We start from the raw sequence: 27791 nt of genomic DNA, 5'->3' as shown, positions 1-27791 counted from the left end.
AGGGCGCACAGATAAGGTCCCAATGTGTTATGTGTACACTGCACATGTGCCTGTGTGTAATACGCCATACGGGCTGGGTGTTGTGCAGCAGTCTGGTTTTAATGGGTCAGGGTTCAGCATGCATGTGGGTGTCTAGTAGTCTCTCTCTCAGGGCATAGGAGTGAGTGTGCAGTGGGTGGCCAGTGTCCTATGGGTGTGCAGACCTAGCCCATGCAAAGCTTCCTGAGTTGAGTGGAGCGATGGCAGAGTCTTTGGCATGCCCAGGGCCATTGTTTGCCTCTGCAGTGTACTCAGAGAAACCCCTAGATATGGAGGTGGGGAAGGGCTCAAGAATAGACTGAGGGAGGGGGAGTTTGTGTATTTTTTCCTTGGGGGTGTCCTAGGTATATTTCTCTGTCTAGAAGCTGCTGGTTAGTGGGAAGGCAAGGAAGAGGCACTGCCTAAGGCTAAGCCCTGACACCCCAGGTCAGGCAAACTCATGAGCTCTGGGTCTGGCAGTGCAGAAACCTCATTCTCTTCCTAAAGATAACTCAGGCCTCAAACCCTGGCCAGATCTCTCAGCACATGACCTAGCCTCTATATCCTGGAAAGAACCACAGCTTCACAGGGTCCCAGGGCAGTACTGGGTGCTTTATTTATATAAGGGAAGGGTGGAGAAGGGTGCCAGTGTCCCTCAGGACCTAAGAGCTTTCCGGGTGCTGAGCTCATTTACCCTGTGACCGGGAGATGGACTTCATCGTTTGGTGGTTGTGCAGAGCCTCGTGTACCACGAAGCAGGTGAAGCGATCTCCTCGATCCCACCTGCTCTTTGGCACATTGAGCTTGCTGTACATGAAGTAAGAGCCTTCAGAGTCCAAGATAGGTGGGGTGTTCCTGTAGTTCTGCTCTTCTTTCCCGTTGCTCTGCCACTCTACATCGATGTCCTCGGGGAGGAAGCCTGTGACCAAGCAGGTCACACTGACCTCTTTCTTGGTCATCTGCTCCGCAGGTGGAGGAAAGGTGTAGACCTGTGGCTCTCGGACTTGCCCTGAGGAGTTAGAAGTAAACAAAGAGGTCATTCAAGTGGAGAACTGTCCATCACAGACCTCGTTCTCTGAATATATCACACACCTGCCTCACTAACACTACATAACTCACCTTTGGGTTTCGAGATGGTTTTCTCAATGGGGCTTGGGAGGGCTTTGTTTTTGACCTTGCATTTGAACTCCTTGCCACTCATCCAGTCATTGTGCTGGATGGGGAGGACACTGACCACGCGGAAGGTGCTGTTGTACTGCTCCTCGCGGGGCTGTGTCTGAGCTGTTTTCACTTCTTTATTGTTCACAAACCAGCTGAACTGGACATCTGGTTCTTCCTCACTCACGTCCACCACCACACATGTGACCTTGGGCTCCCTGGCCATCATGAGCACATCCTTGGGCTTTGGGGGGAAGATGAAAGCGGATGGTCCACCCAAGAGATCAGGAGCTGGATAAGAGATGGAAATGGGTCAGTACCTGGGTCACCTTTCCGATGTAGGGTCACTCAGGGCACTTGCCATCCTTCTAGGGCTAGAGCACAAGGCCTAGTGACTTACCTGGACACTTGGGACATGTACGACACGTAGGACACGCAGGAGAATCAGTTTGGTTAGGGTTAGGTTTTCTGGGCACTGTAGAGAGAAGGCTGGATGTTACTGGGGTTTGGAGGAGAGAATACACCAAGCCAGGGAGGGGAATGTTTGTTCCTGGCATGGGGTTAGGCCACGTTGCTTCTGGAAAAGATCCTTGGTGGGTTGAGACCTGAGGGCCATCGATATCCATCCCAGGGGATTCCCAGGGGATCACTCCTTGGGTGGGATGGGAGAGAGGCAGAGACAAGATCTCCCGTTGCTCTGGGCTGAGGTCGCTTCCCTGGCAATGGCTGACCAGCTTGGTTGGTCTAGGTATGCAGAAGGCTTAAAACCCACCTCTAGCAAACCACTCCTCCCTGCTTGTTCTCTCACCAATTTTCTTGTCCACCTTGGTGCTGCTGGCCGGGTGGGCGACGTTGCAGGTGACGTCCTGGCTGGGCCACATGCTGGAGGACACAGTCACCGAGCTGCTGAGGGAGTAGAGCCCAGAATCCTGGACCGCTGGGAAGGTGTGCACGCCGTTGGTCAGGGATCCAGAGTTCCAGGTTACGGTCGCCGGCCCAGGGAAAAAGCCCTTGACCAGGCATCCCAGGGTCACTGTGGAGTCAGTTGTGCTTTGACATCCAGGAGCCAGTGGATAGACAGATGGGGCTTTTGTTGTAACTGCAAGAAGAGGGGTATGTGTGAGCTTGTCTGACACAGGTGGGCTCAGATATTTGGAGAGACGCTGGCCTTAGATTTGCTCTGAAGTCTGTATTCTTAAGTTTCTCTGAGTCAAGTAAGGCCAGCAGCTTCCAGTTCTAGATCCTGGACTCTGACCTTAAAGATCTTTTTAGGGTGAGGCCTCCTATGGGGAGTCTAGAGTGGAGGGAGGTGGTATGGGGGAAAGGCACCTGATAGTGCTAATACTGCCAGATCCCAGAAAAGTTCCTTTCTTTTCCCAGTAGCCCTTGAAATAGTTGGGTAGGCTACTATCCCTTCTGATTCTGGTTCATTCTTTTCTTTTTAATAGCATATTTCTATTGTATGTTTCAAAACTCGTATTGAACAATGACTCTGGTTTGCAAAAGAGGATTTAGTTTTGTATACAGCTTCCCTGCCTTTGTTTTTGTTGAACAAAACCACACACAAATGCTATGATTCATTCTTCTTATTCCCAGCAGCCTTTTAGTCTTCTCTCTACCTTCCCTGAACCCCACCTTCAGCAATCCCCTACTCAAGCTCCGATAGTTACCTTACCTTTCTTCTGTGGGTCAACTCTGGGCACAATTCATTCTGCCATAACAGGTTTGACCCCACCCCACCCCCTGCCATTTTATTTTGCTGTAAGCTCCCAGGATCACAGCAAGGACCTCTGATACTGGAACTATAACTCACAGCCTCACAAGATTCCATCCCCCATATAGGTACTGGACCTGGTTCCCCCAACCCCACACCAACCCAGCTCCTCAGTAGCTTCTTCTGGGTCTTTCATACTCCTATCTTCTCCAACACCCCTGTAGCTACACGGTCTTGTCGTTGACACCCTCCCAGCTCTATTTCCCCTGCAATTACTAGGCTTGATCCCCAGAGCTACTGGAGCTTCTCTGGGCCCCAACATTCCCATCTCTCCCAGAGCCCTTGTAGCTCTGTCCCGGTGTCCTAGACTCCTGGGGCTGCTCTGGGACCCTGACTTTGATACCTTCCTTCACTCCTATCTGCTTCAGGGTTATCTTAGTGCTTGATCTGGGTTTCTCTGGACCACCCTACCTACTCCAGACACTGTAGCTTCTCACTCAGTCCAGTCCTACCTCCACAGTCCCAGATCTCCTGGAGCTTTTGACCTTGTACCCCACACTCCTTCTCACCCAGCTCTCCAGTAGCTGCTTGGCTCAGTCCCCCACACCACCACTAGTCCTTACTCCTCAGAAGCAGCTTGACCTGCTTCCTCTCACAAGGACGTGCTCTGTAGCTGTCAGTCTGAAATGCTCATAAGGTGCAGCTTTCCTGTAACTGTTTGGCCCAGTGCCCCAAATTCTCAACTACTCCAGCAACTCTGTGGCTGCTTATCTAGTCTCCCACATCTCACCTGCCCTAATCCCACTGTAGCTGCTTGGTCTTGTCCCTTACACCCGAACCTGCTACAGTTCTCCCATAACTCCCAGGTCTGATCCCTCACACTCCCACTTCCCCAGTTCCCCCAAAGCAGCCACATCTGGTCCTTCACACCCCCACCTGTCCCAGCCCCACTAAAGCTTCTCAGTGTAGTTGCCTGAACTTACAGTGGCTAGGTCTTGTCCCTCACACCATGTCTGCCCCAGATCCCCCATAACATCTAGGTCTGTCCCTCAAACCTCCACCTGTCTCAACTCCCCATAGCATCTAGGTCTGGTTCATCACACCCCCATCTGTCTCAGGTTTCCCATAACTGCCAGGCCTGGAGCCTCACACCTCCAAATGCCCCAGCTCCCCCATAGCAGCTAGGTGTGAGCCTTCACCACCTCCACCAGTCCCAACTCCCCCATATCTGCTAGGTCTAGTCCCTCACACTCCATCTTCTCCAGCTCCCCCAAAGCTGCTAGATCTGGTTCCTCATACGCCTATCTGTTCCAGCTCCCCCACAGTAGCTAGGTCTGGTCCCCCGCACCCCACCTGCTAAAGCACCCCACCGTAGCTAGGTCTGGTACCCCCAACCTCTACCTGCTCCAGCTCCTACACAGTAGCTAGGTCTGGTACCCCGCACGCCTACGTGCCCCAGCTCCCCCACAGTAGCTAGGTCTGGTCCCTTACACTCCCACCTGCCCCAGCTCCCCTATATCTGCTAGGTCTGGTCCCTCACACCGCCACCAGTCACAACTCCCCCATATCTGCTAGGTCTGGCCCCTCACACCCCCACTAGTCTCAGCTCCCCCATATATGCTAGGTCTGGCCCTTCATACCTCTACCTGCCCCAGCTCACCCATAGCTGCCAGGTTTGTTCCCTCAACCCTCACCTGCCCCAACCCCCACATAGTAGCTAGGTCTGTTCCCTTGCACCCCCACCTACTCCAGCTGCCCTATAGCAGCTAGGTCTGTCCCTCACACCCCTACCTTCCCCAGTTCCCCCATAATAGCTAGGTCTAGTCCCTTACACCCCCACCTGTCCATGCTCCCCCACAGTGGCTAGGTCTGATCCCTCAAACCTCCACCTGATCCAGTACCCCAAAATAAGATAGATCTGGTTCCTCAGACACTTACATGCCCCAGCTCACCCATAGCTGCCAGGCTTGTTCCCTCATACCCCACCTTCTCCAGCTCCCCCACAGTAGCTAGGTCTGTTCCCCCCGCACCCACACCTCCTACAGCTGCCCTACAGTAGCTAGGTCTGGTACCTCACACCCCCACCTGCCCCAGCTCCCCCTAAGCTGCTAGCTTTGGTCCCTCATACCCCTACCTGCTCCAGCTTCCCCACAGTAGCTAGTTCTGGTCTCCTGCACCCCCACCTGCTAAAGCTCCCCCACAGTTGCTAGGACTGGCACCCCCACCCCTACCTGCTAAAGCTCCCCCACAGTAGCTAGGTCTGGTCCCCTGCACCCCTACCTGCTAAAGCTCCTCACAGTAGCTAGGTCTGGTCCCCTCCACCCCTACCTGCCCCAGCTGCCCCACAGTAGCTAGGTCTGATCCCTCAAACCCCTACCTGTCCCAGCTCCCCACAGTAGCTAGGTCTGTTCCCTTGTACCCCTACCTACTCCAGGTGCCCTATAGCAGCTAGGTCTGTCCCTCACACCTCCACCTGATCCAGCTCCCTCAAAGTTGCTAGATCTGGTTCCTCATATGTCTACCTGCTCCAGCTCCCCCACAGTAGCTAGGTCTGGTCCCTCACACCCCCACCTTCTCCAGCTCCCCCACAGTAGATAGGTCTGGACCCTCACACCCCACCTGCCTCAGCTCCCTCTAAGCTCCTAGCTTTGGTCCCTTGCACCCCTACCTGCTTCAGCTGTCCCACAGTAGTTAGGTCTGGTACCCTGCACCCCTACCTGCTAAAGCTCCCCCACAGTAGCTAGGTCTGGTACCCTGCACCCCCACCTGCTTCAGCTGCCCAACAGTAGCTAGGTCTGATACCCCGCATGCCTACATTCCCCAGCTCCCCCACAGTAGCTAGGTCTGGTCCCCTGCACCCCCACCTGCTAAAACTCCCCCACAGTAGCTAGGACTGGTACCCCGCATGCCTACATGCCCCAGCTCCTCCACAGTAGCTAGGTCTGGTCCCCTGCACCCCACCTGCTAAAGCTCCCCCACAGTAGCTAGGTCTGGTACCCCGCACCCCCACCTGCTTCAGCTGCCCAATAGTAGCTAGGACTGGTACCCCGCATGCCTACATGCCCCAGCTCCTCCACAGTAGCTAGGTCTGGTCCCCTGCACCCCACCTGCTAAAACTCCCCCACAGTAGCTAGGACTGGTACCCCTCACACCTACCTGCTAAAGCTCCCCCACAGTAGCTAGGACTGGTACCCCGCATGCCTACATGCCCCAGCTCCTCCACAGTAGCTAGGTCTGGTCCCCTGCACCCCACCTGCTAAAGCTTCCCCACAGTAGCTAGGTCTGGAACCCCGCACGCCTACCTGCTAAAGCTCCCCCACAGTAGCTAGGTCTGGTACCCCGCACCCCCACCTGCTTCAGCTGCCCAATAGTAGCTAGGTCTGGTACCCCGCACGCCTACGTGCCCCAGCTCCCCCACAGTAGCTAGGTCTGGTCCCCTGCACCCCACCTGCTAAATCTCCCCCACAGTAGCTAGGTCTGGTACCCCGCACACCTACCTGCTAAAGCTCCCCCACAGTAGCTAGGTCTGGTACCCTGCACCCCACCTGCTAAAGCTCCCCACAGTAGCTAGGACTGGTACCCCCACCCCTACCTGCTAAAGCTCCCCTACAGTAGCTAGGTCTGGTACCCTGCATGCCTACCTGCTAAAGCTCCCCCACAGTAGCTAGGACTGGCCCCTCACACCCCCACCTGCCCCAGCTCCCCCATATCTGCTAGGTCTGGTCCCTCACACCCCCACCTGCCCCAGCTCCCCCATATCTGCTAGGTCTGGCCCCTCACACTCCTACCTGCCCCAGCTCACCCATAGCTGCCAGGTTTGTTCCCTCAACCCTCACCTGCCCCAGCTCCCCACGGTAGCTAGGTCTGTTCCCTTGCACCCCCACCTACTCCAGTTGCCCCACAGTAGCTAGGTCTGTCCCTCACATCCCTACCTGCTCCAGCTCCCTCAAAGCTGCTAGATCTGGCTTCTCACATCCCTACCTGCTCTAGCTGCCCCAAAGCTGCTAGATCTGGCTTCTCACACTCCACCTCCTCCAGCTCCCCCACAGTAGCTAGGACTGGTCCCTCACACCCCCACCTGCCCCAGCTCCCCCACAGTAGCTAGGTCTTTTCCCTGGCACCCCCACCTGCTTCAGCTGTCTCATAGCATCTAGGTCTGGCCAATCACGCTCTCACTTGCCCCAGCCTGCCCGCACAGTAACTAGGACTGATCCCTCCCACCTCTACCTACCCCAGCTTCCCCATAGCAGGTCTGGTCCCTCACATCCCTACCTGCCCCAGCTCCCCCACAGTAGCTAGGTCTGGTCCCCCACACCCCTACCTGCTCCAGCTCCCCCACAGTAGCTAGGTCTGGTCCCTCACATCCCCACCTTCTCAATCTCCCCTACAGTTGTTAGATCTGGTTCCCCCAATTCTTGGGATTACTTAGCCCTCCCTTCTATTTCTGACATCCTGCAATTACTAAGCTTGGCTCCCTCTACTCCTCCACTAACCTCAGCTTTCCAGTAGCTGTTTAGCCTGCTGGCCTCCCCCCTGCTACCAGCTCCAGTTCCTCAGTAGCTGCTTAGTCCGGTGCCCTACACTCCCACTTGCCCCAGCTCCCTGTAGCTGCCCAGCCTTGTCCCCACAGCTTCTGGAGTGAACCTGCTCTTATTCTGCCTGTCCCAGGTGGCACCCTGTAGTTGTTCAGCCTGATATCCCATTCCTCCACTTGCTCCATCCCCTACCTTGTAGCTACCATCCTTGATTCCCTTGTAGCTGCCCAGCCTGGTCCCACAGCTCCCGGGGTTGCCTTTAGACCTCCTGTAGTTGCTCATCTGGGTTCCCTTTACACCAATGTAATTCACTATACTCTCCTTTTTAACTGTTTGGCTTGGTCTCCAGCCTACGCTGGATCCCAGTACTTTAATCTTCTGCAGCCCTTCAGTTACTGCTCTGCCCTGGTCTTAAGCTACTTGGCGATCCTGAGCCCCCTGTACTCTTGCTCCATTCCTTCTGTAGCTGGACAATTTGGTCCTCACATCTTCAGCCCCCTCCAGTTATGCAGCCCTCCCCAACTCCCTTGTAGCTACTTTGACGGGTTCCCTAAGCTCCTAGTATGGCTGTGGTACCCAAATTCCAGGAATTGTCATAGTATCCTATAGATGCTCAGTCTGCCCTCCCAACTCTTCCTGCTCTGAGCCTCCTGCAAAGCTTTTCCTGGTCCCTGGGGTTTCTCTGGATGCCCATTAACCTCACTTGACACTGCTCCCAACCCTTCTGTAGATCCTTACCTTGATTCCTGTATCTCCCCGACACCCATCTCACCTATAGCTGCTTTACTTGGTCTTCTTGACTCCCACCAGTCCCAGATTCCCTGTAAATGCTCTGCCAGGTCCTCTGAGCATTTGGAGCTATCATGACTCCTCATTTGACTCATCCTCCAGAGCTTGCTTGAAGCTATACTGCCTAGTCCCTGAGTTCTTCTGGCAGGCTTCCTCCCTGGTCCCTGAGTTCTTCTGGCAGGCTTCCTCCCTGGTCCCTGGGCTCCTCTGGCAGGCTTCCTCCTGCCCAACTTACCTTCTTTGATCTTCACTCCTGGAATCTGATCTCCAATGCTGGGCTTGATTCCTGCACCCTATGGCATTCTCTTTTACTCTAGCTCTCTCCAACAGGCGTATCAGCTTTCCCAGAGGAACCCTCATACCTCCCCATTCTCTCTTTACCAACTATCTGCTTCCCATTGCTGCCCTGGATTCCCTTTTCTCTGCTGGTTCAGCTGCTCTGGTTCCATCAGCCTCCAGGTCAGATGAAGTCCATCCCCCAGGTTTCTGGGTCTATCCCATCAACTCCGTGAGGCATACTCTGGTGGTCTGTGGGTGTGCACAGCTTTCATGGTCTGTGCTTCTGTCCATGGAATCCCCGGAGACTGTCTGGTTGACACCGGCCTGCAGACAGACACCTTCCTTTTGCTACAGACAGGCCCCTCTGTTGGGGCTAGTCTGTCGACTCCTTTCCATCCTCCTGTGATCTGCTGTCTGCTAGGCTGTGGCTTTCTCCAGCTCTAGCCTTCTCTGCTGATCATATTCACATGTTGGGACTCGCGAAGATGACTGCTACGCGTCTTGCTTTGGGTCTGGGTTACTAGCAGCCCAGCTCTGAGCTCTGTCTTGTTTTTCCAGGATTCACAGTCCTTGACCCAGAGGTGTGAATGCCACGCTTCTCCCAACCCAGTACAGACTAAGAACAGGATTGAAACTGGGCGACACGGGACACTTCCTGAAGTTCCTCTTTCTTCTGGTGGTTTCAGTGTTTGGGGTAGGGGGAGACAAGGGGGAGTCCAGATATGGTCTAGGTTACCTCATGGAGGGGTAGGTGAGGTGATACTCTTGAGACCTGTAGAAGAAGGTGTGAAGTCTGGCTGTCAGAACCTAGAGTTCCTGGATTGGCTGGGGCTGAGTGATTATGTCCACTCTCTCCTGATATCCCACTGGAGAAGGCTTTCATCAGCCTAGGTGGTAATCTCTGCCATTCCCTCTCTCCAGGTAGTGCTCTCTCAGGAGATCCCAAAAGTATCTGTGTCTCAGGCAGGAAAACGAAGACCAGAGTGGGAGGGCAGAGTGCAGATCAGATGGGGTAGGGAAAGGGCTCAGGCCTTTGGCTGTGCTTACAAGGAGTGGATTTTGTGGCAGCAAAGAGAAGCATGGCAAAGGTCCAGAACTGGCTCTTAGCTAAACTAAGAGAGCAGGAAGGGTCTCTGGGGCTGAAGCTACATGGGTTTCATTTCTGGGTCATGGACCAGAATTCTGATTCTGGGGTCTCAGAGGAAACAGAGAACAAGAGGAGTACTCAGGATAGTTAACCCTATACTGGGAAGAAGAGAGCCCATGGGGACCAGAGCAGATGCTGCCAGGATAAGGGTTTGGGGGTACAGCAAGGCTCTGGGGCTGAGAATAGGGACCATTGTTAGAGGGAATAGAGACTGGTCAGGTTCATGAAGAGTTGGGGTACATTCCATCCTAGAGGACACAGGGCTGAATGGAGAAAAGGGCTTCTTTAGGCGAGACAGCATGCTCACTCATTCTTTTTTTTTTTTTTTTCAGTCAGAACTATGGCCCTGTCCATCTACTCCCCGATTCCTATGGTGACCTGGGTTGTTTGGTCAAGGGCTACTTCCCTGAGCCAGTAACCATCTCTTGGAATTCTGGAGCCCTGTCTAGTGGTATGTGCCGCTTTCCTTCTGTCTTGTAGTTCAAGTTATACTCTGTCACTATCTCAGTATTTATGCCTGCTAGCACCTGAACCAGCCAAAAAGCTACCTGCTGTGTAATACATCTGGCCAGCAAGAAAATTGCTGAGGGAAGGTTCATCGGAGGTCAAGCTTATGCCATTCTCTTTCCTAGATCAACCAGGATGAGCAGCTGTGTCCAGAGAGGGAACTTCAGTCCAAAGCACAGGAATTTCTGTGTGTCTGTTTTTGTTCATGGCACTCCTATTTGGAGAATAGTTTTCTGGGCTGGGTGTCCTTGTCTCATACTTTGGATGCAGATGTAGACATGGGTCTTGACCTGCCAGCATCATTCAGAGGCAGCTTGACCTGAGCACATATTAGAACTAAATGCTCATCTCCATACTTTGGTGCTTTCTCTCCTCCAGATCCCAGTACCATTCAGCTTTTTTTTTTCCTGTAGGACTCAGAGACCATGGGCTCAAACCTGTGCCCAAGTCTAGGTGAGTTCTAGGCCTATCTAGTTATCTCCAAGGAGATAACTAGTGTCCTGAGTCACCCTATGTTAGAAGGTGACCCAGGTGCTGACCCATCTCCTCTCCTCACCAACTCCTGATCTCCTGGCAGGACCATCATCTTCCCCGTAAAGCACAAGAATGCCCTTGTGATCTCTCTGACTCCCAGGATCATGTGTGTGGTGGTGGATACTAACCAGGATGACTCCAAGGTCCATTTCAGTTGGTTCATGGATGGATGGAGGTGCATATAGCTCAGACAGCCCCCAGAGGAGTGGGGCAACAGCACCTTCTGTGTGGTTAGTGTCTTCTTCAGTTTGCATCAGGACTGGCTGGAGGGTAAGGAGTTCAAGTACAGGACCAACAATGGGGCCCTTCCAACTCCCATGGAGAAAAACATCTCTAAACCCAAAGATGGGAGCAGATGGGGTGGACCGTGTGGAGTGTCATGGGCATGCAGGCAGAGCCTGGAGTAGGCTGCTCTCTACCTTGACAGTGACATGCATGTTGTCGCCTGTCCTCACAGGGGGTTGGCCTTGTGCTTGAAGCTTAGATGCCTTCACCCAATAGGAACAGATAACTAAGAACAAGTTCAGTCTGATCCAATGGGCATGTATAGCTTCCACCTGTGGTATAGCAAGGGAAAACTAGATCAGAAACTATAAGAGTACCTATCTCAAGCTTCTGTGGACAAGAACAGGCAGCAAAAGGGAACTGTTTACTCCACGGCCCAACAGGCTTTACACAACTACCACACAGAGAAGACCGGCTCTTTTTTCCCAGATAAATGAACGCAGTGCTCACCCTTGAGTCCTCGGGGACATTGATGTCTGCCATTGCCTAGAGCATATGGGTCTTCCTGGCCATGTCAAAGTCATCTTTTACAGGGGAGGGGCTTGACCTTAGCCGATTGCTTCTTAGGCTCTCTCTCCACTTGGCTGCTACCGAACACTGTGACGGGATCCCTTTTGCAATCCCTCAAGAGAAGGAACACATTAACCTTGCAGCTGTCAGTCTGTCTTTTTCCTCCTTCTGATCAAGTCTTTTTCTTCTGTGATCTTGAAGAGGCATGTCTAGCCATGTGCATATGAACCAGCCTTTAAACAACACACCCAACAGTCAGCTCTGCCTGACTTGGGCTAGGTTGTCTACCTCTTGGGACATTCCCCATCCAGGGGATACTCAGTCTTTGGCCTCAAAAGGATTGAGGTCACCTTAAGGGAGAAACTGTACAGATACTCACACGCATGCAGAATTTAGACACATTAGAACCTTCCTGATGACTGTCACTCAGCCCACATGGCACCTGCACAGGAATGTATAGTAGTGTGCATGAGCACTACACAGCCTTCCACACTCATATGAGCACCCTGTATAGCACTCAGACCCAGCAAGATATCAGGCCCTCTCTTAGGCTCCTCCTCTTCAATGTTCACGTATGGGTCAGCTGAGACAGATACAACTGCATCCACACCAGCCCCACAGCACACCGCTTGGGTACGTACCTGTGGAACTGATGCCGTAGACCCGTGAGCAGATCCTAGGGGGCCCATGGGTTCAGGCCTCTCTAACTTTCGCTGTTCTTACTCTTGTGGGAATTCTTAGTTTTTGCCTTGTTGTGTGATTGTACCTGAGTTTACTGGGAACAAAATGTTGATAATTTTTCTAAACGTTTCTATGAAGAAATTAAGCCTCTCCGCAGTCATTCGAAGGAACCCGTTTCTCTGGTTTCCCCTGGCTGCTTTTGCAGTCATCCTGACTAAGCAGAGGGAACTCACTAAGGTGAATGATTCTTGTTTACTTAACTATTCTAAAAGAGAGATCGCAATATCCCAAAGAACTTGAGAACTTGAGAGACATTTTCTTTTCTTCTTCTTCTTTTTTTCTTTAATTTTTTTCCATTTTACATACCAACCACAGTTCCCCATCCCTCCCCTCCTCCAGTCCCTCCTTTTCCCCCCCACTTAAACCCCATCCATCCTCAGAAAGGGTAAAGCCTCCCATGGGAAGTCAGCAAAGTCTGGCATATCAAGTTGAGGCAGGGCCAAGCCCTTCCCCCCATATCAAGACTGAGCAAGGTTTCCCTCCATAGGGGATGGGCTCCAAAAAAAGTCAGTTCATGCACGAGGGATAAATGCTGGTCCCACTGCCAGTGACTCCACAGACTGCCCAAATCACAGAACTGTCACCCACATTCAGAGGGCCTAGCTGGGGCCTACGCAGGTTCTCCAGTTGTCAGTCCAGCGTCAGTGAGTTCCCACTAGCTCGGGTCAATGGCGAACAGTTTCTTACAAGATGGCATTGAAAACTTTTAGGGACACACAAGGAAAAGGTAGAGGAAATGAAAGGTCAGACATGTCACTGGTGCCAGGACATGAATGGTTAAATATTTTTTCAGATAAAACTTCCAGTTTCCTTGGAAGTAAAAAGTACACATAGAAACTGCTAGGAAGAATAGAATTTTGGTCCCAAAAGTTAAAGAGTCAGGTAATGATGACCATTTTGAGAATTTATAAAGAACAGAATTATAACTGGTGTCCACATAAAAGTGATATACAGGAATAAATTAGCTTATACTTGAAAATAATATTCTAGGTATGGCAGCATACACTCAGCTGATTATAAAAATATAGAAAGTTTCACATTGTTAAGGACTAATCATAAGGCTTGAATCTCTTTTTTGTAACCACATGCTTGTTGCTGGCTATGGCATAGTATGAATAAGATGTGCCTGGCTAGATATAATCATTTGGCTTGCAATACAAAAATTAATGAAATGGGGTAAAGATCAATGATGTCAAGGGTGTGGGGAAGACAAAAACCAAAATGGGTAAATGTTAATGGTTCTTGGAAAATGATTAAAGAGAAAAAGTGTTGAAACTGCTCATGTTTATTTGTATAAATAAAAATGGGTTATTGATGCCATCGGTTTAAAAGACAACCGGTGGTCAGTGTCTTCATTTTCTAAAACCTCACATCTCCATCCTGTGGCTCAGAACCCCCGCTGGAGTTCTGAGAATTCCCTCTCCACATGGGTGAGTGGCCTGGTTCACTCCCCAGTGTGGGCTTTCTCTGAAACCCAGGCATCACCAGGCACAGGCTCTGTCATCACTTTGGCTTTCTGAACTTGGGAACAGGCAGCAAGGGTCAGGGGCCTGGGGTCAGGGGTCAGGGGGCCCGGACTCAGCCCAGACAGTCTCAGAACTGAGGAGTGGAGCAGGTAGGCAGGGGCTGCTACACTGTCCAGGTGGCTGTCAGGTCTACGTGTCTGGCTCTGTCTGGGAACTGGACTGGAGCAGCTGGGGGAACATTGGCTGCTGGCCTAGAGAAGACAGAAAGGTGACCACAGGGAGTGTCGGCTGGTCCAGTCCAGCTGGTGCTTTCTCCTGAGCATCCCTGTTGACCCACCTGTCATATAGGGACTTGCCCCAGCCCCATCTTGTTGGAACGAACACTGACTGTCTCTCTCTCTCTGCAGAGCTGGAACTGGACGACAGCTGTGCTGAGGCCCTGGACTGGGAGCTGGACGGGCTCTGGACGGCCATCAGCATCTTCATCACCCTCTTCCTGCTCAGCGTGTGCTACAGTGTCACGCTCTTCAAGGTCGGCTACTTTATCCCTGCACTGCTTCCCATCTGTCCCACACTGTTCCAGCCATCTCACCCAGTGTCCCATGGTGTCCTATGCTGTGTATCCTGCTGCCCCCACCGTGTCCTCACAAGACCCCACCCCAGCCTCATGCCATCATAACATCGTCATCATGCTCCTTCCATAGTCTTCCCATATTGTCTTCATACTGTCCCCATGGTATCCCCTGTCAGCCCCTGGAGCAGTGGTCCTCAACCTGTAGGTCATGGCCTTTGGGGGGTGTCACATGTCAGATATCCTGCATATCAGATATTTAAGCAATGCATAGCAGTAGCAAAATTACAGTTATGAAGTATCAGTGGGATAGTTTCATGGTTGGGGATCACCACAGACTACGGAACTGTATTAAAGGGTCAAAGCATTAGGAAGGTTGAGAGCCACTGTCCTCCAGTACCTTTGACATTCACATGCCATCCTCATGGTGGCTCCACCATGTGCTCACACTTCCCTACATCCCTTGTGGTCCCCTACTACAGATGCTGACCTCCAAGTTGTTCTCACTTTTCACACCCTGCGCACGCTCTGTCCTCACACTGAAGCTCTGTTACACCATGATAGTCCTTTGCTGTACCTCACTCTATCCCTGTATTCCCTGCTTCCAGCTTCTCCCTGGTCTCCACACCATCTGCCCAGCAGGCACTATCTCCTATCTATGGTCAATTCACAGAGTGAAAGGGCTTGGTCAGTGATCTCATGCACCCTGCCCAGCAGGTGAAGTGGACCTTTTCTATGGTGGTGGAGAGGAAACAGATGATCACTTCCAATTATAAGAACATGATTGGGCAAAGGGCCTAGGGAGCTTTGAGGGGCTCAGGACTTGCCAGGTGTTTTAAAATCTCATCTGTTTCTCATATCTGTGTGATACCTAGGCCACACTCCCTTCTGGACTCAGTGCCCTCTGACATTATAACTCTCTGTGCATCTTTTTCTATGCAATGATCATGGGTGTCCATACCCCCATGAAAACTGAACGTTGGGAACAGGAAGATCCTCAGCTCCATGTCTGTGAGTCTATCAAGCTCCTGGTCACTTATAAAGTAACATCAAGTCCCTGACCCCTAATGAACCTTTTGACCAGGGTTATATGTGGATTAGGGACTAGGTGGACATTCAAGACAGAGTGTGACACAGGCCAATCATATTCCAGAAATAACTTGTTCTTTGGACCCAAGTCCCAGAGAGAACATATCACAACAGACAGAGAACTTAGGGGAGACAAGCCTGCTAGAAGGAGACTTTTCTCCAAGCAGTTCTTGTTACCACAGTTTTCCCTGGTATAACTGACTAAAACAGACACCATCCAAATGTTGGTTCCCCCACCCCCTGAAGCAAACTTGCAAACAAGCAAAGTGCAATCATCATGCCTGCCTGATACCACAATAGACTTTTTCATCTTTCAGAGTCTCAGAGATGAGTACCCAAGTTCTTGAGGGAAGCAGAACACGTGGCGGATGATGGATGGATGATAGAGGACAGATATCAACAGTAGACGGCAGAGACAGAGGACGATGAAATGGAGATGACAGGCAGGTGGACAACAGACAGATGGGTGACACACAGAATCAAGCTCCACCTCCAGAAGGATGATTTTATAGACAGATGGAGACCCGGTTACAGACGGAATGGGGGAGGAACTGAAGACTTAAGGGACTGGCCACACAGTTGGGCCGAATATGTGGATGATAAGTGTGATATACCTGGGACAAGCCAGCAGGATGGAAACCAAGGCAGGAGCTGATATTGTGAACTTGTAACAAGGTTCTTCCTTCTCTGATGAGAGGGTTCATTTGGCTGTCACCTTGACTGGATTAAGTGATGGCATTTCTCCTATGTCTATGCAGGGCTTCCCAGAGATGGTTAGATCTTGAGAGTTCTGAACTAACCAGTGGGTCAGCTTGTTGTGGATGGATTCAGAATATGATGGCATTATTGGGAGCTGGTGATGGTAGGGGGAGGGCCTAACCGAGGAAGTAGGTTACTTGTGGTGGGCAGTTGGGACTATACTGAAGTGATAATTTTCCTATCTTGGGTTCTTGTCCACCACCCTACAAGAATGGAGTGGGAAGATATTGAAGGGAAAACAAGGGGAACTTTATTTGCTATTCAGGGGAAATCAAATAAGAAAGTAAAAATTCTGGGACCCTTGGCAACAGCAGAATGCCCCCCACCCCAGGAGAATTCTGTGTTCCTGGCAAGCGTCAGGGTACCAACTGAGAGACTCTCAGAAAGGGGTACAGAACAAAAGCTCTCAGAGGACTTTGGGGTACCTTGTTGACAGCCTGTCCTCCCTGCCATGGATACACCAGATCTCTAAGGCCCTGTGACCATCTGTGACCCAGCAGTGGCCATAACCGTTCAAGCTGACCAGCATATCTCAGTGCCCTCTATGGCAGGACTCCAGTCTTTCCATAGCATTGTCTGCCTCCCCACAGGCTTCCCATGGAGGCTTCCAACTTCAAACCCCAGCTGCTGACCACAGCTCTGCATGAGCCCCACATGTCGGTATAGTCCTTTCTAAGAATCCAGTTGTCATTGCAGAGAAAAAAATTAAACCTCTTTAGGCTCACTTGGCCTGGAATGCTGGGTCTCTGCTACCCCAGAGGCCTTGCTTGTTCCCCTAGTCCTCCCAAGACAGTCCTCAGAGCTTCACCCTTTGCCTGGTACTGGCAGTTTCTCTGTGCCCTGGCATCATCTCTGGCACGACTTCTCTTATGTGTCCATCAGTATCAATTTGCTTCCCATTCTGGCTCTAGGGATTGGAGGACAAAGGGCACACACTGGCCTTTGGAGAGCCAGGTAAATGGATGAATGAATCAATAAATGACTGAAAGAATGGGCCAGTGAGATGGCTTAGTAGGTAAGGATGCCAAACAGTGACTGGAGTTTAATATCTAGGACCTACATGGTAGAGAGGACCGACTTTTGCAAGTCCTCTGATTTTTCTGTGTTCAGTGGCACGCGCACACACACACACACACACACACACACACACACACACACAAAACACCTGAAATAACAGGTAGACAAATGACCATGCTGCTCAGCAAATGTCTCAAGGCTTGCAAAACCATTTGAGACCCTGGATGACACCTTCCCTGAGACTGCCTACCTCAGCCTATTGGAGAAGGCTTCCTGGAGGGATTATGGCCACTGCTCTGCTTGACCTGAGTCACCTCTGGCTTGCTGGTTTGATTTTTTCCCATCAGAGACCCCATACACATGGCTCTGGGCAACCCTGGGGAACATAGAGTATCAAGTCTGGAGACTCGTGGCTTATCTTGTGGATGGAAGCTGCCTGGTTTGTCCTGAGAGTGTGTATTGGAGGTTTTCTCCAGCTAGAAGATAAAAATTGTACAATGAAGCGGTGATACTCCTTTAGCAAACCCTTCTGGTGCCAAGGTTCTCAAACACAGCCATAGTCTTGCTATGTGAGTTCCCCGTCTTCACAGCAACACAAGGGTATGCCTGCCACATGACTCCCTTCTTGTGTCATAGAAGTGTTGATTGAAATCCATCTGCTCCAGACATGTGATGATCTTGTGTCACTGGAGCCTCTGTAGGACTGTTGGTTGACGCCTTTCCCGGCACCAAAGCCACAGTCTATAACAGCCTGTCATGTGGGTTGGGGTGGTTACCACGCTTCACAGCTCGTCTGTATCAACAGTCTCCTCACAGGCAGTTTCTCAGCAGAAGCATCTGTTTCTAGCTGTGGTAACAAACAGGACACACGCTTGCCCACACCGAAAGCCAGGGCTCAGGCCTGCTCTAGGACCTAGCAGATTCGATTTTTTCATTTTGAAGAAGGAGGATCTCACTTAGCAGAAACTAGATCCCAGTGCCCAGCTGGAAGGATGCTCAGTCCTCCAAGTCTCTAACTTGGTCGTTCTGTCCATGCTGGGTTGTGTTGAATATGTATTGACTGAATTTATTCTGGATGACATACAAGGCCTCAAAAGAAAAATTGGGGTGCTGGAGAGATGGCTCGACAGTTAAGAGCACATGTTGCTCTCGCAGAAGACCTGAGTCTTGTTCTCAGGTTCTTAGTACCCATGCCAGGTGGTTCACAACCTCTGTAACTCCAGCATCAAAGGATCACATGCATTTTCTGGCCTTCACAGACTCCTATACACCTCTCTTTCTTCCTCTCTCTTCCTTCCTCCTTCCTCCCCTCCCTCCCTCCTTCTTTCTTCCCCCCCACAGAATGGGAAGGAGAGAGAGAGACAGAGAGAGACAGAGACAGAGACAGAGAGACAGAGAGAGACAGAGAGAGAATGAGAGAATTTGGGGTTAAAGAAAGAACAACGTGGATTTTTGGTCATTATAAGGGCTAAACACAAGTTAAAGACTAATGGCATCAATAATCAGAACAGAAGGAGTTATGGGGAATATATAATTCTCTGATTGTAAACAAATACATTCTCAGTCTAGGAACTTAAAAAGTAAGATGGATGGATTTGTGCACAGAGGAAAAGATGGGGGCATCTTTAAGGATAACTTACGTGGATGTTACAGGAAGAGAAAGTCCAGTGCAGCCAAACATTGAAAAGGGACTGTAGACAGCAAGGATCCAGCTCATGAAGTTGTGAAGGGGACAAGGTTCCATCAAGACTGACCTGGAGACCAGTGTTGTCTTCTAGAAAAGCCTCTGACTATGTTCAGAGGGAAGAAGTAATTTGTTTGGTGGAGGAAATTTCAAGTCCGTATCACCCTGAGGTTGGCCATGTTTATGACTCACTTTCATAGCCAGAGTTGTACACTGAAAGCAGAAGGTGGAATGTAGAGATGTGGAAAGTGTGCTGTTTGGCAAAGACAGGCGCGTGAGCACAAGTACCTGCAGAAAGATAGGTAAAGGATGCAGTCCTTAAAAAACGCGTGTGTATATGTGTGTCTATGTATGTGTGTGTGGTGTGTGCATGTGAATATGTGTATTTGTTTTTATATGTGTGTTGTGTTTATGTTGAGTGTGTAAATGCATGTTTGTGTGTCTCTTTGTGTGTGCACATGCCATGGAGGTAGGAGGGCAACTTTGGTGAATAATGTGATTGTTTTCCTTCTACCACATGTGTCCTGGTGACCAAGTTCAGCTCCTGGATTTTCAACACACTTAGGTTGTCACCGTCACAGCTTCACACATGGTGCCTTTGCCAGCTGAGTTATTCCTGCAGTATGTTCCTTTATTGTTTGAGGATTTCATACACGCATACACTGTTTGATAAAAATCCATCCCATACTTCCTCTTCTATCCCCACCAGATTTTCTTCCTACCTTTATGGGTCACCGAGTGAGCATGCATCCACTCTCTCTGTTCCCGACTGTGGATGTGACTAGCTGCCTCAAGCTTCTGCTTTCCCAGATCACAGCGACAGACTGCAACCTCAAACTGCAGGCTGAATAAAGCTGCTATTGCTTCTGTTTTAACACAGCAACAGAAATGAAACTAAGACACTTGCAATGGTGGATTGTACACTTGAGCTATGAGACAAAATGGACTTTTCTTTCCTTAAGTTTTAACTCACAGTTATATATATATATATATATCAGGGTAGCATAATTGTCCCAGGCCCAAATGGTCTCTAAAATCAAAATCTCTATGACTAATCTCCCATACTTTGTAGGGAGGTTGGTTTGGTCACCTAAAGAAGAAAGTCTGTGGAGGATTAAGCAATTTTCCTCAGGGCTAAGGCAGAGCTGTCTTCTTGGTGCTCCAGGTTCCATTGTCTTCACTCCCAGGTCTGTGTCCCGAGTGCAGAGCTTTTCATCATTTTTCCAGTGCACATGACCGAAGCCCAGGCTCCATGCATCTCTCTGTGCATGAGGCACAGATTCACTGCCTCCTCTGTCCACCTCCCTATGGTTTCCATGGCAGCAATGCCATTCTCAGGAATCTGTTGCTCATGTCTTGTCTAGCACCATATGCTGCGGTGGAATAGGCCAGTTTGGATTCTGCACCCCCTTTAGCTGTGCTGACAAGATCCTCTCCTAACCAGTCCAACCCAGCTGAGCTCCCTCATGTAGCCACAGCTAGAGGTTATATAGACAAGAACAGTCTCTAATCATCAAGGATATACCTTAGGACATGTTGGCTACCAAATTCCACCTGAGAACTCACTGCCCAGCCAGCACCTGTCACACACTCTTGGGGTGTCAACTCAGGAGGTCTTTGATTGTGTATCTTCTCTTTCCATGGATGCTAACCTTTATATTCCAGAAATGATATCCCTCTATAGGGATGCCTCAGGCCATAGAGTCTGTCTGTGTCTCCTGGTCTCCATGTGAAGACAGAATCCAGCTGTGGTAGGACACACGCAGCACCGAGACACTGGGCAGCCCTGTGCAGTCTTATTCTTCCCTTTACCATAGAAAGGGTGTTATCACTGAGCTAGTGAGAGAGGATTACCATGGACCACCTTCTCCACAGCGTGAGCTCCGTCTACAATCTGCCTTTGAACCCGAGCATATGCTCAGATGATCCTGGTGTAAAAATTTGCCCTGTGCCTACTGCCTTGACCTCTTTCCTGACAGCTACAGACTGAAACTTATCCCAAAAGAGTCTCATCCACATCTCACCTTCCCTAACTAGCAGACATTTGGAGGATATTTGGAATATAGCTGAGTGCTGGATGGGTGAGACGTTGGGATGTCATCATGGGAGACATTGTATATAGGAAAGGCATTAATTTTTAGGGGCCATTAGGCAAGCTATTATGGGCTAGATTCTGTCCTCAACAGATTTACCAGTCCCTAGGACTCGGACTGTGCCTATCTTTGCAGACAGAATCTTTTCTTTTTCTTTTTTTGAGACAGGGTGTCTCTGTATAGCTGCCCTGGCTGTTCTGGAACTTACTTTGTAGACCAGGCTGGCCTCAAACTCAAAGAGATCTGCCTGCTTTTGCCTCATGAGTGCTGGGATTAAAGGCGTGCATCACCATTGCCTGGCACGGGTATAACTTAAACAGGTAAGTTATAATGTGGGTTAGAGTGTGACTCCTCCAGCCTGATTGTGCACTTATGAGGAGAGATCAGGACACACACACGCACATGCACGCGCGCGCGCACACACACACACACACACACAGCCTGTGAGGACACAGAGGAGAAGGCATCTACAAGCCAAGCAGAGCCCTGCTGAGAACCCATCCTGTCTACACCTGGTCTGGTTCTACCAGGTCTTGAGACAATAAACATCAGTTATGGAGGCAGCTGAATGAATCCCTGTCCTTTGCTGAATCCATAGCAGCTCAATGCCACTGAAGGTCACATGCTTCTCAGTTTGTGTGGCTGGTTTGGAGGCTTTGCCTGGTCATCTTGGGGGACACCCTGGGCTTCAGGGTAGCCTCAGGCTTGGAAGAAGCTACCTGTAGTGAGGAAAGGCTGAGGGCCTCTGTGGTTTGAGGTAGCAGAGCTAAGCCCAGCAGTGAAGGGCCCACTAGGGGAAGCCTGGGAGGACACATGACCAGGAGATAGGTAGAGGGGCCTGCATGGTTCACTGGGCTGCCTAATTGTGCCTTGTTCCTGAATGTCAGGGCCGGTCCACATAGGAAGAACACAGTGCTTGTAGAATTTCTGAAGAATGTTTTATTATCAAAATACAAAAACAAAAACAAACAAAACCAAACTAGAGAGAGATCTTAAATGTATCAAGGATCTCCAGGAAATTAGATGAAGCCAAAGCCCCAAGTCCTCTGAGAACTTCCTCCCCGTCATGGAATGGCAGGTACCCACTTTTTCATCCTGTGTCTTCATTGGCTGAGAAATGATGGAGAAGCAGGCATTGGCCCTCCGTAGATCTACTCCACACATCAGTAGGTAGTGCTTCAGGCCGTGACAATTCCTTGGGCTTCTCCTCCAACTCTTATTAACTGCTGTAAGTGTCCTGAGCAGGTATCAGGCCTGGAGTATGAGCCTGCTGTACCGTTAATCTTTTCCATCTCCCTCGACTACGATTGCTTTTTGCCTTCTTTCTTCTGGCCTGATTGGAACCTGCTCATCAGGTCCCTATCCAGGAGGTCCTTGCTGGTCACCCAGCCCCTGAATAGTGTTCTCTGTGCCTGTTCCTGCCAGGGCCACACAGAAGCCAGGAAGTCCAGGCCCTCTTCTGCTAGGTGTCCAGAGTGTAGTTGAGATATCCAGAGAGGGAGCAGTGTCCGGGTCTCAAGGCTGTGGGGTCAGGGTAGTCTGAGAATCCAGTATGTTGAACCAGTGTCCAGAAGAGGAATCTACACAAGAAGCCCAATCTTTGGAAGGTTTTCAGGTTCCAAGACCCTGAGAAACACAGGCCTTTTCCTTATCCCAGCATTCATGGAATGGGTCAAAAGGAGCCTGGCTGGACATAGGTGATGCAAAGGCCATTGGAATAACTCCAGCGAGCTTCATCTGGGCCATGGTCGCCTTGGTCCTCCTGGCTTGGTTGAAAGATGTCTACTCTTGGGGATTTAAAAACTGCCTCTTCTGTCAGGAATCCCTGTGTTTTAGAGGATGATTTGAACATGGCTGGCTCCAAGGTTGGTCCCTATCCAGTTGGACACAGACAATATGGGCACTTGTCTCTTCTTCAGAGAGTGTTCTTCTGTGCCAAATGTCTGGATATACTGTTGAGGAAACTATGGCCCTTCTGGCCCTATCCAGTATCTTGGCTGCTGCTATGATGGTGTTTTAGGTCCTGTTGGCTGTTTCCTGGAACAGAATATACTCTTCACATGGTCCTCCAACAAGGGAAGAACTGAGGGTGGCTGGGTCTCAGGGTTAGAGGGTAGTGAAGCATGTGTGGGCAGTGTGATCTGAGTTAGGCTGCTTGACATGGTGGACAGGATCCTTCTGGGCCTGGGAAACCCTCTGCCCATTGTAGGAGATGGCCTAAGGCCCTTGTCCAATCATGTTCTTGTAGTCAGGAGCCAGTGTCTGCTTCAGCCCCATCACTGAGGAGAAGATCCACTTTACCTGTGGGGCAGGATGGGTAAGACAAGGGTCAGGCCTGTACTCTGTCTTGTGGGTAAACCAAGGACTATCTCACCTGAAGTCCCCTCTATACAGGTAGGCAAGTACCCATTCCTAGAGCTCCTCTCAAACCATGTTGGAGTCTGGAGGACAGCACGGGGACTAGAGGGTTTAGAAGGGGTGAATGTTGGGGACACAATGTGGGAATAGTATGGAACAGATTTTTGGATAGCATGGGGCCAGGCTGAAGATACAACATGGGGCGGTGTGCAGACAATGTAGACACTGAATAGGGATAGTGGTGAGAGAGTGGGGTGTGGCCCAAGGACAGGATGAGCGATGGGGTGAGGACAGCATGGAACAACAGGGTACATGATACATTATAGGTGAGTGTAGGGACAGCACGAGATACAGAATGGTCAGCAGCGTGGGATACCATGGGAAGTAGCCCAGGGCAGTGTGGGAGCAACACAAGAATTAAGAGGGTCATTGAAGCACTGGTGTAGGGACAGGGCTGGGACAGCACGGGAACATTATGGGGCAGCAGGGTTCAGTGTGCTGACAATTTTGGGAGATGATGGGGTCAGTATGAGACAGTAAGGATAGTATGAAAGTACAGACATCAACATGGAAAAGCATAGTGGCTAGCAAGGGACAATGTGGGGCAGCATGAGGACAGTATAGGACACAACGGGGATAGTTTGGTGCATCATGGAGATGGCACTGGGCATTGTGGAGTCTGTGTCAAAACAGAGGGTAGACAGCATTGCACAGCATGTAACAGGTGGCAAATAGCATGTGACAGTGTGGGGCATAGGGCATCAGAGGGATAGTATGGGGGACCGTGTGATGGAAGCAGTATAGCAACATGGGGCAGCAAGCAAAACCACGGGAGGTAGAATGGGGCACTGTGGGGACAGAGTAGAGACAGCAAGAGGACAAGCTGGGGAACATGTAGAGGTAACATTGGGACAGTGTGGGGACAGCACGGTGACACATTGGAAGCAGTGTGAGGACAGTCTGGACACTGTGGGGACGGAAGGTGTGGCTGACCTTGAAGAGCGTGACAGTGGCACTGTAGCACACGCTGAGCAGGAAGAGGGTGATGAAGATGGTGATGGTCGTCCAGAGCCCGTCCAGCTCCCCATCCAGGGCCTCAGCACAGCTGTCATCCAGTTCCAGCTCTGGACAGAGAGGGGCAGTCAGTGTTTGTCCCAACAGGGTGTGGCTGGGAGGGATTCCCTTTGTGGCAAGTAGGTCTGCATGGAGGCAGAGGAGAAAGGGCCAGCTGGGCTGGGCCAGCAGACCCTTCCTGGGGCCAACTTTATTTCTGCTCTCTTTGGACCAGAAACCTCAGTTCCCAAAAGTGTTCCACGTTTGTTTCTGGGCTCAGGCAGACACACTGGACCTTATGGTGGCCTGGACTGTGTAGGAGACCATTCTGTTTGTTCAGCTTCTCAGTTCTGGGACTGGCTAGGCTGCACCAGAGCCTGTGACTCTTGTGGGTAGTGACTGTGTAGCCTGCCTGGTCTCTTGTTTGTCCTCTGGTGACTAAGTCCAGAGTGCCAGAGTGATGGCAGAGTCTGTGCCTGGTGCTGCCTGGACTCCAGACAAAGACCATACTGGGAAGGAAACTGTGTTATACAGCTTTGGAATAGTTTCAGTTGTATGAGGTAGGCCTGAGGTCCAGGGACAGACTGGGCTTGAGAGGATTTTTGTGTGTAAGAGGAGGGTTTGGGCATCCTCGGCAGAGAAATGTATCTGTCTCAGTTGCCCCACTTGTGGATGCTGAGTAGGGCCATGTGAAAAGACCTGATACCCTTTGAACTTTGAGTACTGTGCAATGCCCATGTGAGGGCCCAGTTGTGTGTGTGTGTGTGTGTGTGTGTGTGTGTGTGTACGTACATATGGGCCTTGTGGGCTGGGTGTTGCCAGCAGATTGGTTCTAATAGGTCTGGATTCAGCATCCACATGAACATCTGACAGTCTCTCTCATGGGCAGCAAGAGATACCTTCGTTCTCATCATATGGCATAGACCTAGCCCCTGCAAAGCTTCCTGGATCAAGCAGAGGTACAACCGGGGTCTGTCTGAATGCCTATGACCACACATTTTTTTTTTCAGTGCACTCAGAGATATCCTTGGACAGGGAGGGAGGCAAGGACAGACTGAAGGAGATGGGGTTTGTGTGTTCTTTTCTTTGCGGGTGTCTTAGGTGCACCTCTGGGCCCAGAACAGATGAACTGCTAGTTAGAGGGAGGGCAAGTGAGAGGTACTGCCTAAGGATAAGCCTTTCCAGTAAGGAATAGATTCTTTTCAGGCCAGGCAAATTCAAGAGTGCTGGGTCTGGCAGTACAGGCTCACATTTTTCTCCCTAGTGTTAATTCAAGACCTCAAACCCTGGAGATGCCACAGCCCATGACGTAGGAATACTCTATATGTCAGAAAGAACCAGAACATTTTTGCAGGGTCCCAGGGCAGTGCTGGGTGCTTTATTTACACAGTGAAGGGTTGGAGGTGGGTATCAGCATCCCTTAGGACCAGAGGGCTCACAAGACACTGGGCTCATTTACCAGAAGTGTAGGAGAGATTCTTCTCTGTGTGGTGGTTGTGCAGGGCCTCGTGTACCACAGAGCAGACGAAAGTATCTCCACGCTCCCAATCACTCTTCTTCACATTGAGCTTGCTGTAGAGGAAGAAAGACTCATCTGTGTCCAAGACGGGTGGGGTGTTCTTGTAGTTCTTCTCTGATTGTCCATTCCTCTGCCATTCTACATCAATGTCTTGAGGGTAGAAACCCATTATCATGCAGGTGAGACTGACTTCATTCTTGGTCAGCTGCTCCTTGGGTGGGGGCATGGTGTATACCTGCGGAACGCGAAGTTGCCCTGTGGGTACAGAGAATAGTCAGCACAGAGGTCACTGACAGGGTAGAAGTCTGTTCATGTACTGCTGCTACTACATCATCCACTTTGCAATTCTCACCTGTAGTTTTGGAGATGGTTTTTTCGATGGGGGCAGGGAAGTCTACCCTGTTGACCCTGCATTTGAACTCCTTGCCATTTAGCCAGTCCTGGTGTAGGATGGGGAGGACACTGACTTCTCGGAAGGTGCTGTTGAACTGTGGCTCCCGGGACTGTTTCTTAACATCGTGCACTTCCTTGCCATCTATAAACCAGCTGAACTGGATCTCGGGATCATCCTGACTAATGTCCACCACAACACACGTGATCTTGGGATCCAGAGAGATCGTGAGTATATCCTTGAGCTTTGGTGGGAAGATGAAGACAGATGATATTTCTGGGCCTGTAGATGAAAAAGAAAGATGGAAATAGGCCAATACCTGGACCACTCTTGAATATGGACACTACTTAGGACACTTTTTGTATACAGGGGCTAGAGTAAATGGCCTGTAGACTTACCTGGACATGTGCAAGGCTCGCAAACGTTTGTCCTAGGCACTGCAGAGAGAAGACTGTGTGTTACTGGGGTTTGGAGATGAGAAGGCACCAAGATGCAGGCAGGGAGAGTTTGTTTATTGTGTGGATTCAGGACAGGCTGCTCCTGAGTATAACCCTTGGCAGGTTGATACATAAGTCTGCCTCTGTATGTCCCGGATGAGGGGCATGGACACACAATCCAGAGTACTGTTATACTAGTCCATGCGTGTAAAGAACATGGACAGAAGTCTCCAAAAGGGACACAGACAGGATCTCCTGCTACCCTGAGTGGATGTCCCCTCCCTGGTGATGGCTGCCCAACCTGGTTGGTCTAGGTAGGCAAATGGCTTAAGCCTGAAACACTCCTCCCTGCTTGTTCTCTCACCAATTTTCTTGTCCACCTTGGTGCTGCTGGCCGGGTGGGCGACGTTGCAGGTGACATCCTGGCTGGGCCACATGCTGGAGGGCACAGTTACTGAGCTGCTGAGGGAGTAGAGCCCAGAATCCTGGACCGCTGGGAAGGTGTGCACGCCGCTGGTCAGGGATCCAGAGTTCCAGGTTACAGTCGCTGGCCCAGGGAAAAAACCCTTGACCAGGCATCCCAGGGTCACTGTGGAGCCAGTTGTGCTTCCACTTCCAGGAGCCAGTGGATAGACAGATGGGGCTGTTGTTTTGGCTGCAAGAAAAGTGGTATATGTGGTCACGCTGTCAGACATGGCTGACCCAAGCCTCTAGAAGGCCTCTTCTTTCAACCCTCCCAAGGCTCTGGCTCTCTATATGGTGTAGGCAATATCCAAGAATTGGCTTGGTGAATGTCAGGATCACCAGGTTAGGTCAGGCCTGAAGTACTTTGAGCACAGTCCCATTCCTAATACACTTTCAGGAAACTGCCATACTAACTGTCCAATGGGGTATCTGGTTCCCCACTCTTTGGTCTCTTATGCCTAGGCCGTATGGCTTCACACAATCAGGACAATATTGAATGACAAACTAAAGCCAGCACAGTCTTGCAGCCTGTAGCCCCTTCTTGGCATTGCCTGGCCAGCCATGTTGGCTCTTGCCAACTCCTAGGCTGCTTGTTCCTGCCTTGGTGGGTTAGTGGTTGACTGATGGCCATGTTCCCAGGTTCCCTGAACTCTCCACAGTCCCAGAGCTCTG

The 27791-nt window shown here is 50.7% G+C and overlaps 1 gene segment (V, D, J or C); it reads right to left on the bottom strand.

The window, feature by feature from the left end:
• Positions 1-611: 611 nt before the first annotated feature.
• Positions 612-27791, bottom strand: part of LOC121677273 — a 160450-nt gene continuing 133270 nt past the window's right edge. Inside the window, 4 exon segments of the C gene segment in view lie at positions 612-1027; positions 1138-1467; positions 1577-1651; positions 1985-2275. Coding sequence covers positions 705-1027; positions 1138-1467; positions 1577-1651; positions 1985-2057 — 801 coding nt within the window.

Source organism: Arvicola amphibius, chromosome 7 (genome assembly GCF_903992535.2).
Source record: "Arvicola amphibius chromosome 7, mArvAmp1.2, whole genome shotgun sequence".
NCBI lineage: Eukaryota > Metazoa > Chordata > Mammalia > Rodentia > Cricetidae > Arvicola > Arvicola amphibius.
This window is presented reverse-complemented; position numbering and strand designations above follow the sequence as displayed.